Source organism: Solea solea, chromosome 1, assembly GCF_958295425.1.
Source record: "Solea solea chromosome 1, fSolSol10.1, whole genome shotgun sequence".
NCBI classification, from domain to species: Eukaryota; Metazoa; Chordata; class Actinopteri; order Pleuronectiformes; family Soleidae; genus Solea; species Solea solea.
Window position 1 is genome coordinate 7,884,002 of NC_081134.1, and position 16,682 is coordinate 7,900,683.

The 16,682-nt window shown below is 41.9% G+C and overlaps 1 protein-coding gene and 1 long non-coding RNA gene across 2 annotated transcripts; one reads left to right on the top strand and one right to left on the bottom strand.

Annotated features, from left to right (window-relative positions):
• Positions 1-8,510: 8,510 nt before the first annotated feature.
• Positions 8,511-16,353, bottom strand: mfsd8l2 (major facilitator superfamily domain containing 8-like 2). Its single transcript, XM_058653739.1, has 11 exons — positions 15,931-16,353; positions 15,507-15,692; positions 14,434-14,496; positions 14,226-14,345; positions 13,967-14,046; positions 13,384-13,684; positions 12,050-12,123; positions 11,428-11,641; positions 10,382-10,504; positions 10,154-10,284; positions 8,511-9,306 (listed from the first exon to the last, which is right to left on the bottom strand). Exons 1-11 carry the CDS (start codon positions 16,004-16,006, stop codon positions 9,226-9,228), a joined length of 1,449 nt encoding a protein of 482 aa, XP_058509722.1. The 5' UTR covers positions 16,007-16,353; the 3' UTR covers positions 8,511-9,225.
• LOC131475671 (uncharacterized) lies at positions 10,243-10,606 on the top strand. Its single transcript, XR_009242524.1, has 2 exons — positions 10,243-10,290; positions 10,400-10,606. It is a non-coding gene; the product is annotated as an uncharacterized LOC131475671 (long non-coding RNA).
• Positions 16,354-16,682: the final 329 nt, after the last annotated feature.

A 16,682-nucleotide genomic window follows, 5' to 3' on the forward strand; every position in this document is an offset into this window, starting at 1 on the left:
TGGGTTTCAATGTCAAAAAACTTAACCATGAACTGAGGAGTGAAAGAAGTATCTCCTTCCAAATGAAACTCATTTGCTGGTGAGGTTTTAATGTAGCCAGTGAAATCAATAATTCAAACATCAATGTAGCAGATTCATATGGAATGATTACTTTAATTCTGAGCATCGTGGTTTGAATACTTGAAAAGGTTTAATGCAATCCCATTTCTAAACATTGTAAAGTGTGGTTGCCAATGTTTCTAAAAACACAGACTACAGACTACACTGTGGCCTCGTTTACTCTTTTACACCTGGCATTAAAATGTGTTTTCTGTGATCAGATTGCAATCGGATAAGTCTAAGTGTAATCTATGTGATACACAGGTATATGGCATACTGTATACAAGGCAAGATTACCGTATAACCACTTAAAAATGTGCATTAATACGTATCAACACCTCATTCGTGCAAACCTAATTGTTTTTTTCACAAGAAGCTGCCCAGTATGAGCAGCAGGTGAGACAGCGTGCGATCCTCACTTCCTCTCTTTGGTCCATTTGCATTTTCCCACAGTAAGCGACCCACACCAGGGTTCACCAAAACTGTTCTCATGCACATTGTAACCGTGCAACATGCTCCGATAACAAACCGTGTGCACAGGTTCTTTTCAGGCGTCACTTGTCCATCCGTGTTGTTACAAGAAGTTGAGCAGTTTCCAAAGTGATATTAGTGAAGCTAAAGGAAACAGTGCTTGGTGCTTTTAGTAAGGATTATTTTTAGAGGTGGACTTACAAACATTTGGTGCCCTAGTGAGTTCTTACTGGAGCAGGCACGATGGTGTACGTGGGAATGACTCAAATCAAACAGTGCCCATGTTGATTGGGATGATGAATCACGACGCTCAGTGTAACAGTGTTGCTCACTGATGTGGTTTTAATAGCTTAATATGTCTATAGAGGAATTAAGTATACTGCGCCAGGCTTTAGAAAACTGTTAACATGATCAATTCCATCATTTGTTGACAATAACAAAGCTACTGTATATGCTCACTAAACTCTAATCACATCGCAGCAACTCAGTGCACTTAGGCATGAAGGTTTGGTCAAAATGACCTACTAATATTCAAACTAAGTTTAAAATTGAAGCAGAAAAAGGGGATTTTGAAAATGATGTGACTGCTGGTGCCGGGCAGGCTGGACGATGTGTTTCAGAAACTGCTGATCTACAGGAATTTTCATACACAACTATCTCTAGTGTTTACAGACAATGGTCCAGGAAAGAGGAAATATTCAGTGCTCGACACTTCTCTGGGTGAAAATGCCTTGTTTGTGCCAGAGGTCAGATGAGAGTTTAAATGAAGCACATATCACCTGTGCACTTGTTGATTTTCATATACGGTAATCCTTTAAATGCATTTTCCTTGTTCTTCTGGGCAAGTGCCAACATGCAGTATTAATAATTTATGTTGAACTATTATTTTTCTATGAATCATAACAGGAGACTAAATCCAGCCTCAAGGCCATAAACAGGAAAACAACAAGGTCAGTGTTTACTCTGGTATTGGTAATAAAAAGCTCATCTCAGCACTAGTGTCTCCAATTACGACAGACCACTGGGCTCGCTGCTTTTCCTTAATAGCTTCCTCCATATCTGACACTCTTCATTTAACGTAATGAGAGTCTTGAAGATGTGAATAAAGGTATGCATATGATATGGTACAAGGACTGGAAATGAGATACGCCTCAGGGCTCACTTCAAACAAGACAAAATTTGCAGCTCAAGAGAAATTCTGTGGCTTTAAACCAGACATCTGTTCTTCGTCCCTCGTAGGAAGCAGCGCGGGCTTCTGTGCCAGAGAACCTCGCGTGTAAATCTGTGCCAACTTATTTGTCACTGTGGCCTCACTGACCAGCCAGCCACTCAACCTAATAGTACCGTCATCTGTTGGTTGATCTCGCGACTCGCAGCTAAAAACCTGGAGCGGGAGAACATCAAAGAGATGTGGAGGAGGACGAGTACGGGTGGAGAAGATGGAGGAGGGCAAAACCCAAATCCAAGACTGGATCATCATGAAGTCACCTTAGGTTTACTGCCTGTCCATTTGCATGCAATACAAACTGAGACTCTCCTCTCCCAGGAAGCCTCAGAAAGCTTTTTAAAAGCGTGACTTTCCTGTGTTTTTTATGGCGCTGGGGGCCAAGTTAACATGTTTCACTTTCCCTGGTACACCAGCTGAGATGTTACAACGAGATACGAGGTTGGAAATCATCATCGTCAGCACACTGGCAGCGGAGATGGTTTCCATGCCTACAGAAGCTCATATCAGCCTCAAACATCTTGACCTTGTTTGTGAGTGCTCGGCCCAGCTGGTCTCTTCTGCGTGAAAGTCCAGCTACAGTTCATTGTGGAACAGATTTGAAACGGCATTATGCAATTACCTTAAAATTCAAGGGGCCTGTAACAGAGATGTTGAAATAGAAAGAGGCGGGGCCTATAGAGGAGACATCTGACCGCATCAAGAGCACACAAATAGACTGTCATACAGTCCACAACTCCAGTTTATCTTTTAATTAACATCTCATACACCAGGACAAACACACCATCAATAATGCAACAGCAACACACGACAATATTAATGTCAAAGGAAATGAGGTAATTAAGACAGAGGAATCTATTTTGAGCACATGTCCTCCCCTGCAAACAAGCAGTCAAACTACTCAGATGGAGAAAAGAAAAACAGAACCATGAGAAGACGAGAGCAGCTGAGGAGGGGACCAAGGGCCAACATTTTGTTTGTCAGGATGAACAAATGGTGACAAACGATGGCAAATTGGAGTGAAGCCCCCCTGCGGAGCTATGGTCTCCCCAGAGGGGTCCCAATAATGCAGAGGTGCTAGATTGGGAGAATAAAGACACACGCAAGAATAAAGTTATCGAATTGTAATAAAATTCGAGGCGTGGCATGCATACAGAATCAGAGTCCCACACAATATGTTGGAGAAAGCTACTGGCAGACTGGAGAAGACGCACACAAAGGCTCCCTGACTATCTAATCCAGTGTTTCACATCAAAGACTTGAGCCTCTGCTGGAGACTATAACAGAATTTAGTCTAATCCTATAAATTTATATGATCAAGACAGATGGAAAGTAAGTTCTCTGGGAGGAAAAAAGAAAAAAGAAAACCACACCTCCAACCCTACAGCCCTGAAGTGAAGGGAAGCTCTTTGTGGTGGGCAGCGTAGTAGAAGAGGGAACCACAACACAGTCATAAATAGATTCCAGGGGCCTGCTCCAGCCATGTACAAAAAAGTGTATTTCATTTAATTGGCTGGATGAGACAAAGATTTTTAATTTCCCCTGGGATGTGGGTTGCCAACTTTTGTTTTTACACTACGGAGAAGAAGTGGTGCACTCAGAGCCGTGTCAGGAATTTGCAATGTTCTCTTTACCACAGGCAGATTCAGTGTTTTTACTTTCCTCCGAGAGCTCCACAGATATTGGATTAATTATGCAGATGTTTAAATATCAACCCTGATAAAAAGACTCTGACTAGTCTGTGAACCTTAGTGTGTCTGTGCTCAGTCTCCAAAGACCTATCGTGGCATATGCTCTGGCAAAGAGGACACACACTTACAGCTCACCCCCCTCCCTCCCCCCTCCCCCCTTCCTTCCTCCTCCACACAGACAGGCCATTGTATGTGGGCACAGATGAGATTTGCATGCATGTTAGACTGGATTACACACGGAAGCTCTGGGAACCTGGACCCCTGTGGTCTCCCTCCGCTGCCTGAGCCTGGAAACCGGCGAGCACCCCTTTCAATGTGCAACTTCAAACAAATCTCACAGCCTAATTGTCTAAGGAACATATCAAATCAGAGGTTACATTCCTTGATTTAGGAGCGAGGGAGATGACGTTTTTGGATTGTCTTTGCAGCTGCCTGCTGGAATTCACCTTAAAATTGATTGCACACGGCGTCCCTCATTGAGTCCTGCGTCCATCAGCGGTCAGAGTCATAACTAAATGAGGTGAGAGTGTGCAAAAAGGTTAGTCCTCAAAGTGATGCGTAGAATGAGAGGCTTAATCCCTGATGTGAAGATGTGTATAAAAGGCACTAAAGCAGCAAAATCGCCTTAAAAATAGCCGAGCAGACAACAATCAGTCTGCCAGGAGATATAACAAACATTTGATGAATTCATTTCAATTTCATATTGCCTCTAAGTCAATACTTTCCTTGATCAGTTGTGTGTGTGTGCAGCTTGGTCAAGGCTCTATCATCCATCAGTGTATTTATAGTGCATTTGTTGACAGCGAAACAGTACTAAAGTGTCTGCAAACAGACAATAAAAAAATATCATCTCCAAGCACTTGTGTGTCATTACATTTATTCATATGAGCATTAAAGTAAATTGTCAAACGCTGTCTTCTCTAAGCAGCTAAGCCTCGTGGAGCCTCTCTGCTCAGCAGGATTATAAACGAGATAGGATTTAGTATTGATCCCCGGCTGACCTCCTATGACGTTCTCATCATTTTGTAATATTCTTTACACATGGCGTAAATGAGATCAATGGTCTCCCACAGGTCCAAGTGCAGATAAACCTTGACCTTAATGCCATCAGACAACAAGCTCCACTGACTTTTTACCGCCAGGGGAGGATAAATGAGGGTGAAAGGATACGTGACGATTGGTTGTTTACTTGATTTGTGTACTTCAGTTAGTCATATACAACAGTGAGTAAGAAGAGAACCCCCCCCCCCACACACACACACACCCACCCACCCTCATATTTTTTTCATGCAGGAGGCAGAACAGGCAAGGTGTTAGTCTAAACACTTTTCATTCCGGCTCCATAACACGTTGATCTTTGCTGAGCAATGCCACCTTCAAAGGGCCAGACCGTGAAATATTGGATAATTTCTACCTCTCACTGGAACAAAACTGGTTGATGAGCAAATTTACTGTTAGCTCAGAGGCTCTGTGGTGCTGTGGCTGGAAAAATAAAAAGCTCTCTCTCATCATAAAGCAGCCGTATATTCTCATAAGCAAACTGCATACCTAAATGAGCCTGATAATTATCTGAATATATTTCCATTGCTAATACAAAGAGCTCCAATCAATGAGAGATGCTGCCTCAAACGCTCGGTGCTCGCCGTTTTCCCAGAGGCATTTATTTTATAAGGCTCATATATGACTATGGGGGTGGATGGTTGGTGTAGGAGGAGGCAATTGATTCAATATATCTGAAGCAATGCCAGCCATGTGGAGTGCATACACACAGTGATGGGAGCTAATGCAGGGGGAAGCTACCTGAGCGACTGAAGCCTCCATACTAGACAAACCCCTGAGCTCTGGTATTACATGTAATAAATCACATCATTTTCCTACCCACCATTTCCTTTGGTTTTTGAATTTCAGGCAGTGGGGACATGAAGAAACATGATTTGCATTCATCAATACTGAGCCGTGAGCACATGCTGTCCCCGCGTCTTCGCTTCCCCCCCCCACTCCCCTGTCAGCTCATTAGTCGCCCGTCCTCATACTGCTACAAGGTGTGGATTCACACTCTCATCCAATTATGTCTGCTGACACACATAATACCACAAATTAGATAAAAGAAAACTTTCTCATAATTGGTCACAAATTTATCTCCCATTGAGTGAGAAAGACAAGCAGTTCCTCAGACTCCCCCAACCACTATAACACACACACACACACACTACTGGATTTGAGCCACACCCTCGCAATGACATCCAGAAGTCAGAGCCTTAAGTCAGCAACAATGGTGGTGAAACTGTAAATCTTTATCCAGGCTGGCAGGAGACCAACCGCCGCCGTCTATTTAAGACATTTCTTTAAAATGAATCTCCCCCCTCTCCAAGGAGACACAACCACACACTGAATAAATATATTCCTGTGAAATTAAATCTCCTAATAAATGATTTGTCAGGACAAATCTCTCTGCGCAAAATATAGACGGGAGCAAGGGAGAAAAAGTTAATCATGGAATGAATATAGCATATCGTTGGCCTGATTTCACCCCACTCTGACTTCGAATTTGTCTCCAAACGATAACTCATCTATCATCTACGACCCATTAACAACCATCCCCAGTCCAGCTAATACCATCAGGAGGAGAGGAGCCACTCTCTGCTCCTGTGCTGCCACTAGCTTAACTGTTATAGATTGGTTCCAGTCATTCTCTTTGTAACCAATTACCTTTATCTTTGTCATTTTGCCTTTTAAGCATAAAAAAAAGAAAAAGAAAAAAAGCCACTGGTGAATTTTCTTCAGATAAAAAAAGTGGATGGAGCTGATTAACCTAATACTGCATGGACAGGAGATTGTTTAAAGCCTAAAGAAACATGCAGCGCACTGTTCATTATTCATTGTCCAATATCTTACAAGGGACACTTAAGTTCAATTTGTTAATTTGTTTATTCACAGAACATATATTGTATTTTCTTACATGATCAAATATTTTCTTCTGAAGAATTATGCTAGTACTATCATTCACCTCTGGGGGCGCTACTGAGCCATTTTGCGCCACTTTTACGTATTTCACTTATTTTACAAAATATTTAACCAGTTCTGATTTGCAGGCCATTTTTTGTCCGTTTTCACCAACGTTTATTCCCTCAAAAACACGATCATTTGCGTTAAAAAAAAATATTTCAGGAATTCCATAAGTACAATGTGGATGTTTTCATTATCAAAAATTTACTGAAAAATAAGACTTTAAGTTTTAACCTCACCCGAGAGACTTTAAGTTGACATTTTACTAGCATGAGCTGTGCTGCATTAAATATGAACAACATGAAAATCAGGGCCAAAAAAGGCCCTGATGAAGAGGACTTCCTGCTGCAGCTAGCGCTACTGCTATCAGCACCAAGGCTACAAACAGAGATGCTTAAGCAGCACTAAACTAGTTCTGTGGAGGAGTGACATGACAGCCTCCCATCAACACATGCTACAGCCTAGGATGACCTGGAGGCGAGTTCCCACAGAAATAACATCCACATTATTGAGATTCAAATGGTACAGTGCTTTTTGCATTACATAAAATAAATCCAATTCATTCATTCATTCAGCTTGTACCACTTTATCCTCCATTTCAATCATAAGAAATGTGTCATCGGTGTATAAAATAATAATCTATAATCTGTACCTCGCAACAATCGAGGATAAGAGCTGCACATTCTGAAAACACGAAGTAATGTCACAGCTACTAAGATGTTTTTAGGAAGCATGTAGTATTACATCATCTCCACTGCGACCACCTCCCTTCCACTGATCGCAGAAATAATTGTTGACTCATGCATCAAATGGTTATTCTGTGTATCTTTAAATGTTCATAACATGCACATCTGTGCTAACCTTTGGTATATTGAACACAAAAGCCCAAGGCCTATGACTTGTCTGTTTATGTCCTTGGGGAGTTGTGTGCCACTGCTGGCTGATCCAGAGTTGGAACATAGATGACTGCACTGATCCAGACAGTTTGTGTATGAAAGCAGCGTCACAATAGAGCAGACGGGGTTTGTCTCTTATTCTGGTGCCTTTCAAAGGCTTTTAATTGTTATATAATAACACAGAGTTAATGCAGTCGTTTGGAAGCCTGAAAACAGTTTTGACAACAAAGCCTTTTACTATCACAATGTTCCATCTGTACAACTTTCAATTCTTCTCATAGCAGATTTCTCTATGTGATTGAAGGGGCTTAGTAAGAAAGTATAATGTCACAGAAACAATCAGGATTCAGCAACCTTTGAATCACGCGAGTATCTGACCTAAGCAATAAAAACACCCGAGTTGCTCATTGAACTTAAAAATGTTGCAGTGAAATCGCTGTCCCTGTCTTTTTCCATCATTTAATCTTGTGCTTTACACACATTTGCATAAGCATGGTCAAAAACACTCGACTGAAGTGAGCTTATCAGCTCCTTATATCTGCCAAACTTTGGAAATGTTACTTTTCTTTTTCAATTGATGTGTGTTTAATAATTTCATAGAGAAGAAATGAAGCTTCAAATGCACTTTTAAGAGTCAACAACAACAGCAACAGGGCAGCAGGAATCATGCAGAAAAAGCACATCGGTTCAAAGAGAGTAAATTCCTGGTTGACCTGATTCTGTGCCCTCTGTTATCTACCTTAAAATGTCAAGTAGCCACCTGAATACGCTGAGCAGGGCAAGAAAGCACTCATATATATATTATGCTCTTGAATCATGGATATTAGAATTTCCATTTCAGTCAAAAAGCCTTTGGAAAAGCCAAATATCACATGTTGAGTGTAGAAAGCTGGAAAGGTTACTGAGCCTTATCTGCAATTATGCAAAAACAAAGATTGGCCAACGCCATGTTGATCGGTACAAAGGGAATCTACAATGCCTTGATGTTGGTTACAGCATTTTCCTCTTAGATGCTGATGTGCAGGATATAGCACATCCTAGAGGAGAATGTAAGTGAGAACAGCTGACTACACACTACCCACACCGTGCCATGTTCTTAATTATGAACACAAGCAATTGGAATTTAAACCCTGAAAGTAAAAAGTAAAAAAATAAAGAATGCAAATCAACGTTCTTTTTTTTTCCACGAAATTTATTTTTAATTCACAAGCGTCTCATTTGCACATAAAATATGGAGGAACAGATGCGGATGACAGCAAACTGAGTCAAAGTTGTGTTTCAACAATAAACCTGCACAAAATATCATAAAGCTTCACTTTATCCGACCCTCTTCTTCTCGCAGCTTCACTGACGAGGAGCTGCTCAGATGTTGACAGCCTCACTTCTGTACTCAATATGTCAATTGTTTTATTTTCAGAGAAAGTTTTTGTTTTGTTTTGTTAAGAAAGATTTGGGACAAAAAAATGTAAATTCTGGTATGTGGGACACATGGTAAATACCTGCTCACTTATCTTTTCATCAAGTGAATATAAATAGTTCAAAACCAATGCCTTTCATCCTCAATTGCACAGCAGGAATATTCAATATGAGAGCAATGGTGCCCCCTTGTGTAAAATATAATAGATACTATGACAGTGATACGCATACAAGGTAGAGTCTGTAAGAGAGATTGTGCACTGCGTAGTAATTCATACTGGGGGGGTTTTAACACTAATGTGTGTGATCACCTCTGCCACAGTTTTCTGAAGAGAAGCACGTGATCTGAACGTTTGTGTTGTTCACTCAGAAGTGACGGACATCTCTGGCCATGCTGCTCTTCAGAGAGACTGCAGCTCCTCTATCCTGCGCTGTCACAGCCGTCGGCGCTCTGCACTGCCCTCGGCTCAACCAGGCGCTCGTAGGACAGCGCGGCCATAACCTGCAACAAAAAAAAATAAAAATGTACAGCTTGAGTGACATAGCTGTAAAGAAGAGAGGGCACCAAGTAACAAGCACACGCAAGGAGATGCTGAGTTAAGGGTTTCATTGACAGTCAGACCACACAAGAGAACATTTTCAGCTTCATCAACAGCTTTGAATATTTCCAGGTAGTTATTGTTGTCAGTTCCATCTCTTTGACACTATGTTTTTTTGAGCAGCTCAAACAGCTGAACCAGCCAGAGCATGTGTTCACGGAGGTGAAAGCTTATTATGCAAATGAAAATAATGACGTCCTTTCTAGTAGGTAAAGGCCACTGTAGCTCTGTGGAAAAGGGAGAGGTGTTGTTACAATCTGCAGTCTCACTATTAGATGTACCATCTTGGTACAGTTTGGAACAGTAAAGACCTGGGTTAGGCTTGCGTTCCGACTGAGAGCGGTACCTTTACTTGGTAGGCTGTTTGTCTCGACAAGACAAAGTCAAGCTTTGTATGAAAATAGACCGCAGGTGTTTGAAACACCAGTAAACAAGGGAATGACACTTTTCTGTCGCCCATTCAGCTGGCTGTAGGGAGTCTACAGTATCTGGACCTTTGAACATCAATAATCTCATTTGAGTTGTGCTCAAAGTGCTGTACGTGCTGCTGTAACATGAAGAAAGTCAGATGGTACCCACAAATATTCAGCTTCTAAAAAGCAATGTGAGTTTGAGTATGCATGCATGGTACTTTAGACTAACCCCCATTTCAGTATGAACAGAACCACGAGAATGTCTATGCAGACGTAGGACATAGTAACTTGGTTTGTTGTAGGGCCCGCGGGTCCCTTTCGCCTGTGTTGTACTCACTGTGATCAGCAGGAGGAGAGCTAGCATCATGCCCAGCATTATGTACAAATTGTTGGTCAGTCCTCCAGCCCACAAAGGACCCATGATGGTGGCAAGGCCTCCAACTGAGCGTCTGACACCTTGGCTGAATCCTTCCGGTGAGACACCCACGAGGAATGAAACATTTACAAGTGTTTCTTTAATTTACAGTGTGTTGTATGTGTTGATATTTATGTAAAATAAGCAAACCTTGTGTTTTCTCTGCAGTGACTTTGGAGAAGAGAGACACCTGAGACACAGCCACGAATGGAAGCCCCAGCAGCTGCAGAAACACTCCGATGATAAAAGCCGTCAGCTCCCATTCATAACCACCTGGCAGGGATGTAACAACAGCAACATGATATTACCAAATTACAATAATCTTTCCCACAAATTATGTGGCACATACAATTAAAAATGTACTATAGTTCATCATTAATGCGTGTAATTTAACACCAACTCTCACATACCTAAATTGAATATATGCCATAGATCTCATGAATTAAAATATTTTATAGCTCATTATTTCTGAGCTATGTAGTGATATTGATTTAGAATGTGCACTAGATCACTATGTGTGCCATCCAGCCCCACTTCTCTTGATTTTTATTTTCCTGTAAAGTTCCTTCCAGAAAATGGGTTGGCACCACCAGAGATAGCTCGAAACCACTGCCAAGCTGGCAGCCGCTACATTTTTGTTCTTTGCTGCTTCGCATCATGCACATGTTTGTGTGAATGTGTGCCCACTCAAACTGTTGGATGTCTCTGCTTCGGCTGAACGCCTGTAAATGCATTTTGCCCAAGTAATATCTAAATAATATCTCCAGGTATCCTCCATATAGCATTTGTTTCCGTGTCTGGTTGTTTTGAATGTAACAAATGTGCGACATGCTTTAACGAACAGCGTTTTTGGCTAATAAGATTACTGTAATCCTTTTATGTGGAGCCTACTCAGGCTCTCCCCAGCTCCAGCACCTGTTACTTGTAATCAGAGTGATAGATGTGACGAGCTGCAATAGAAGCAGGTCAACGCGAACAAACAGGATCCAGTTTTTTTGCAGGGATCCTTCTGTCCTGCCAGAGCATGAGTGATATCATTTACAGAGCACATGCAATTCAGCCAGAGTGTAACTCAATAAGGCTCCGCTGTGCTCTGCACATCAACACCAGTTGCACAAGAAGGATCTGGCAGACAATTCAATGCGGTCAGTTGTGCGTTTGCATGTGTTTCATCTGTGTGCACGGGTTTTTGCCACCTCGGGGGTTGCAGAGGAAGACGAGGGACCAGACGCAGGCAGTGCAGCAGATGACCAGGCCCACGGCCAGCACGACGCGGTCGGCCACCTTACTGCTCAGCCAGCGCACAAAGAAGAAGCCCAGGATGACCTCCACCCCACACAGGCCGTACATCAGGCTGTTGCCCAGCTCACCGAAGCCGAAGTAGCGCTGCGTCAGGGGAGTCACCATGGTCTGGAGATTTTCAGAGAGATGCTCATAGGGTCAGTCAGTTAGATAAAGTGAATCATTCAAGTAGGAGATTTGTATTCAAGCACATTGTACGTCTTTGAAAGGGTTCACTCAGTCCAGATGAAAAGGTTTGAATATTAAAGTGATAATATAAAATCACTGTCTGCACTAAGACAGAGAAAGACTCTCTATTTTTTATAGTCACAACATGGAGACTGATTAGGTTCACTTTCCTCTTTTTTTTTTACATCAGCTTTGTTTACTTATTATTAGCAGCAGTCACATTGCAGGTGTTCCCATATACAGCTCAGCTGGATCCAGTGTGGGTATAAGCCGGGGTGAAATCGTGTGACAGTGTGTGAAATGTTTGGGACGCTCAGGCTGATGGAACTCAACGGTAACTGCTCTCACCTCCAGCGCTGTCTGATTGAAGAGAGTGATGAACTGAGCTGTGAGGAGAACAACCACCTCCTCTCGCAGGAACTCTGCAGAGTGAAAGAGCAAGAGATATACTGCAAACCAGGGAAACGAAGGAGCAAATCATGAAACAAGCTCAAGAGGGAATGTTAAATTGAAGGTTTGGGTTTTAGGGTTTGAGGCAAGTTTCGAGTAAAAAGAAAACTATAGGAGGCAGGTGCAATGAATACTGGCTAGTTAGTCGTGTTAATCCTTTTTCTAGAGATAAGTATGAGTTCTGCTTTCTCCAGAATATGATAACACAAGAAAAACAACACACACATATATATATATATACACACACACATGTGTATATATATACCAAATTTGAAAACAGCTTTTCCTGGAAAAGAAAAATTCCCTTATGGCCTTGGAAAGGAGGAAAACTGAGATGTGCTTGCTGCTAAATTTGGGTGCATGTGCCAGATGGCTGAAGGAATAGCTTGATAAAACAATGTGTGAACAGATATTTATCTTTCAGTTCTCTTTGTTTAGTGTTTGCACCATTTTTTGCAGGAGACAATGTTTGTATATTCTTTTTTGTGTGTGTATTTGTGCATGCTGTGTAACAAGGAAAAAAAAACCCCATCAAAACTGAAAGATTTGCTAAAGTTTCTAAGGTTCCTCACAGATACATGAAAGTGAGGGAAGATCAATAATTCACATAAAAGGATGTCAGACACACTGTGACGGCTGACAGGAACTTGCACAGTAGCTGCACACATCCTCCCATTTTTGTCAGGGTTTCTGGTGTGAGCACAATTTCTTTAAAACAAAACAGAAATGATAAGAAGGACGTTGGCCACATCACCGATTCCATCGACATTTCATCCTCAAGTCAAGCACAACAAGTCCATCAATAAAGAAGGAAGTCAGTCTGCTATCCATCCCTATACCACGTCTTCAAAGAACGAGAGAATCAATATGAGGGTTTGACACATTCACTCAGACACACACACACACACACACGCCATTCTTCAGACCTCTCTGAGGAGTTCGGTGTGGCATGTTAGATCAGATTCCAAGTGTATTGATTGGACGTCTGTGAATGTGTCTGGTTTATGTCAGCATGTGTGTGTGTGTATGATGTCAGTTGTCCTATTGGATTAGTGACATAGTAAGTTTACATGGGATGCAAGCAGTGATTGTGTTTGCCACTATTGATTAACTTCTTCTCCACTCTCTCTCTCCCTCTCTGCATGTGTGTGTTTGTGAGACAACAATCTGGAAACGTGCATTGGCAGCGTCTGTGAGACAGTATGACAGACATATCACAGCTGCTCTCTAACCTCTGCTGACACTGAAGTTTTTGAAGGGGTCTGAGACTGCCGTGGCACCAAGGGCGGTCTCCGTCTCATCCGAGGTGGAGGTCTCCGGCTGGTTGGAGTTGACAGCTCTGTAGGTGTGCGCCGACTCCTCGCTGCGCTGCATCAGTGGCGCCTCTTCGTCACCATCACCATCATCATCATCATCTTGTTCCTGTTTCATCTCCACCATCATGGCTCCACCCTCTGAGCTGATGGGTGGTACGTCCCAATACATAGCCAGAACAACACACTGGAGCAGCACCCACAGCAGACACATAAAGATCTGAGTGGGCGGAGGAGGAGAAGAACAAGAATGTCTGAGAATAGTTTTAAAATGTAAAAAAAAAAAAGAGTTAAAGTATCTGAAATGTTGAGCTATTTAAAAATACGGTTCAGTGAAATCAAGGGAGACATGCAGTGTCAAATTATGTGGAAAAAGTGGGTGTAGAAGAGCGACGAGCAGCAAGAGATACAGACAAGAGAGATGGAAATAGATCAGGAAGGATTTTTGTATTAATGAGGCTTTTGAAGAACCTTAGATTACTGATTATCTGGATGCTGTTACCCCAGGAGATGTATACTTGTTCACAACAAAGGGCCCCAGTTTGAAATCACACAATCGCAGGAACAAGTTGAACGCTGGCCCTGGAGAGACAGGATGAAGCCTTTTTTAAATAAAAAAAAAAAAAAGGAATAAAAAAAGAGGATGTGTGGATTTTACTGAATGTTGCTGTGTCATACTTTAAAGTAAAGATCACAACATCATATATTTCTCAGAAGAAAAGGGAGGACCTGAGGTAAGTCAAGTGAGGGGTTGGACTGACCAACAAGGAGGCCAGCTTGTCGACAGGCCATGATGGCAGCAAAGATACCAGCGCGCTCTTCTGGCCGAGTGCTCTGAGTCAGGAAACCAAAGATGGAAGAACCTGCTCCAGCACCGACACCTGAGAAGAAAACAGCAATCCTCTGTTACACCTGTAAATGCCATATGTATTGTCGATAGACGTGGTTCCGTGTGTGTGTGTGTATAACCTGCTACGAGCCGACTGCTTAACAGCAGCCATTTTGAATATCCAATAAAATACATGAAGTTACCTACAGGGACACACAAAAGAGAAACAAAAACATTATTTTAGACAAATCAAATTCAAAAACTGTCTTTAGCACCATGCTGACCGCAGCTCAACTACTCAATCATAAATTATCCCACACTATACGGACTGCAATAAATTTGTGTCCGGGCCGCGTGGAGCCCCGACAGATAATGATGACCTCTTGGATGAGAGGTCAAATGTCTTTAAACGTAACTCAAACAAGACCGCTCGCCTACAGCTAACGACTAATGATGACTATGACTCAGATGACTGAGAACCTTCACAGACTTAATGACGGGTAGTTTCTGTTTTTCCCCTCAAGCACAACCTGCAGATTTACGTTCATAATTATGAATAAAATGCCTGAACGACATGGATTATCATGAAATGTATTCAGCCATTTCAGAACTTAATTTAGACAACATTCATTGAACATGTGGTCCCTTTTTTAATGTAGTTGCTGGCTGAATATGGGAGTTAATTCAGTACTTTACATCAGCCTCAGCAGCACTTTATGTCCAGCACATGTTTGCATAATTTAATAATTTTGTCATACTTTTTTAATTACAATAAATATATTCTATTCTATTCCAGTATCCTAGTACCAATTAATTGCTTTTTTTTAGCACTTTTATCACCTGTGTGGAGCATTATTCCCATCATACATTGTGCACAGTGCAGTCTATAATTTATGGTGGATTACTTCCATCAAGCGCCGTACAGACAGTGGTAAAAAAGAGAGACAATTTTATGCGCCGCTAAATGAAAAGAATGACCTAAGACATGGTAAATGTTAAATGGTCTGTAATTATTTAGCACTTACTTGATTATAATTTATGGATTAAGTCTGAGTCATCCGAAGTATACTTTATATTCATCTAGACTGAATTCACATTCAGCTGCTGAATAACAACAAACCCAAACATGGTCTTTCCACAAAACAGAACACACACACACACACGTCTTAATCTGTATCACATGATTTGTCTTGCGGTATGAATGACCACTCACCAGCAATCTCAAAAAGATTAGAAAAAAGTATGATGGACTTTGTCGTTTTGCACCGATCTGACCAGAACCCAAAGATGGGGCCCGTGAGCAGCCCACTTAAACTGAACGCAGACAGTCCCAGACCCAGGAAGTAAGGTGGGGCCTCCAAAATCTGCAGATACCTCCATATTGTAGGCAGAATGACAGCTGAGACCATCAGAGATGAACGACAGGTGATGAGCATGAAAGAGAAAGAGGGGCAGTGTGTAAATGACAAGCTTCATCTCCCCCCACACACAGAAAATATATTTGAATTACATCAGATGTCATATCCTCTGTGATATGAGCTCACAGCCAAAATGCCAAGCAGATTTGTATTCCAGATTGCTGTAATCAGATCATTATCTCATCCTCAAAGTCTATAAAGCTGATATAATGAACTCACCATATTCAATCCCACTCAGCATGAATATCAGTCCGATGGTGAAAAAAGTTAGATTCCTCTTTTGGTTATTATCCATCGTGTTCAGTCGGTTGTAGCCTTTTATACATGAAACTCTGTCTGCACATGTTCGGAAATGTTGTTCAGAGGCATCGTCAGATAACAGGAGGCACTGTGTGTCCAATTACAGCTGCTGGCCAGGATAATTGGAGGAATTTGTCGCACCATTGTACAAGGCCATTTGGGCATTCATACAGATAGTAAACTAAGATCATGTAAAGTTTCTCCAACAGAAGAGTCTGAGCAGGAGCGAGACCTGAAACACAGCACAGAACTCGTCAGAACAGCAGCAGACACACTGCAGTCCAGTCCAAAGCTCACAGTCGTCCATTTCCAATTTGGCATTTATGTTAAAAGTTCATTCAGGTTGAGTTAAATCCACAGTGCAGCAACCCATACTGAGCACAGACAAGGTGATGTCTTAGGTTACCAGGTGTTGGTAAGGTGCACCAAGCTTCATACATTTTTAATCTAGTCTTCTTCAGTTTCATCACTTCATCTCCTGCAGCTATGATGAAATGTGCCAGGCCCACAGCACGGCTACTCTGTACAGATCAGTGATATGATATGATATGATATATAGCACTTTTCCTAGTCTCAAGGACTTTACACAACAGGTTTGACATTCACACCCATAATCACATGCTGCTGGTGCAGCCACCAGGAGCAACACGGGGTTAAAGGAATACTTCACA

Bases quoted from the DNA above. Each gene is read 5' to 3' on its own strand.
- mfsd8l2 (XM_058653739.1), bottom strand. From the start codon at position 16,006: ATGGATAATAACCAAAAGAGGAATCTAACTTTTTTCACCATCGGACTG. The intron at 15,693-15,930 runs GTGAGTTCATTA...TGATGGTCTCAG, and splicing joins GCTGAGTGGGATTGAATATG to CTGTCATTCTGCCTACAATA. The intron at 10,285-10,381 runs GTTTGCTTATTT...TCTCACCGGAAG, and splicing joins CACTGCAGAGAAAACACAAG to GATTCAGCCAAGGTGTCAGA.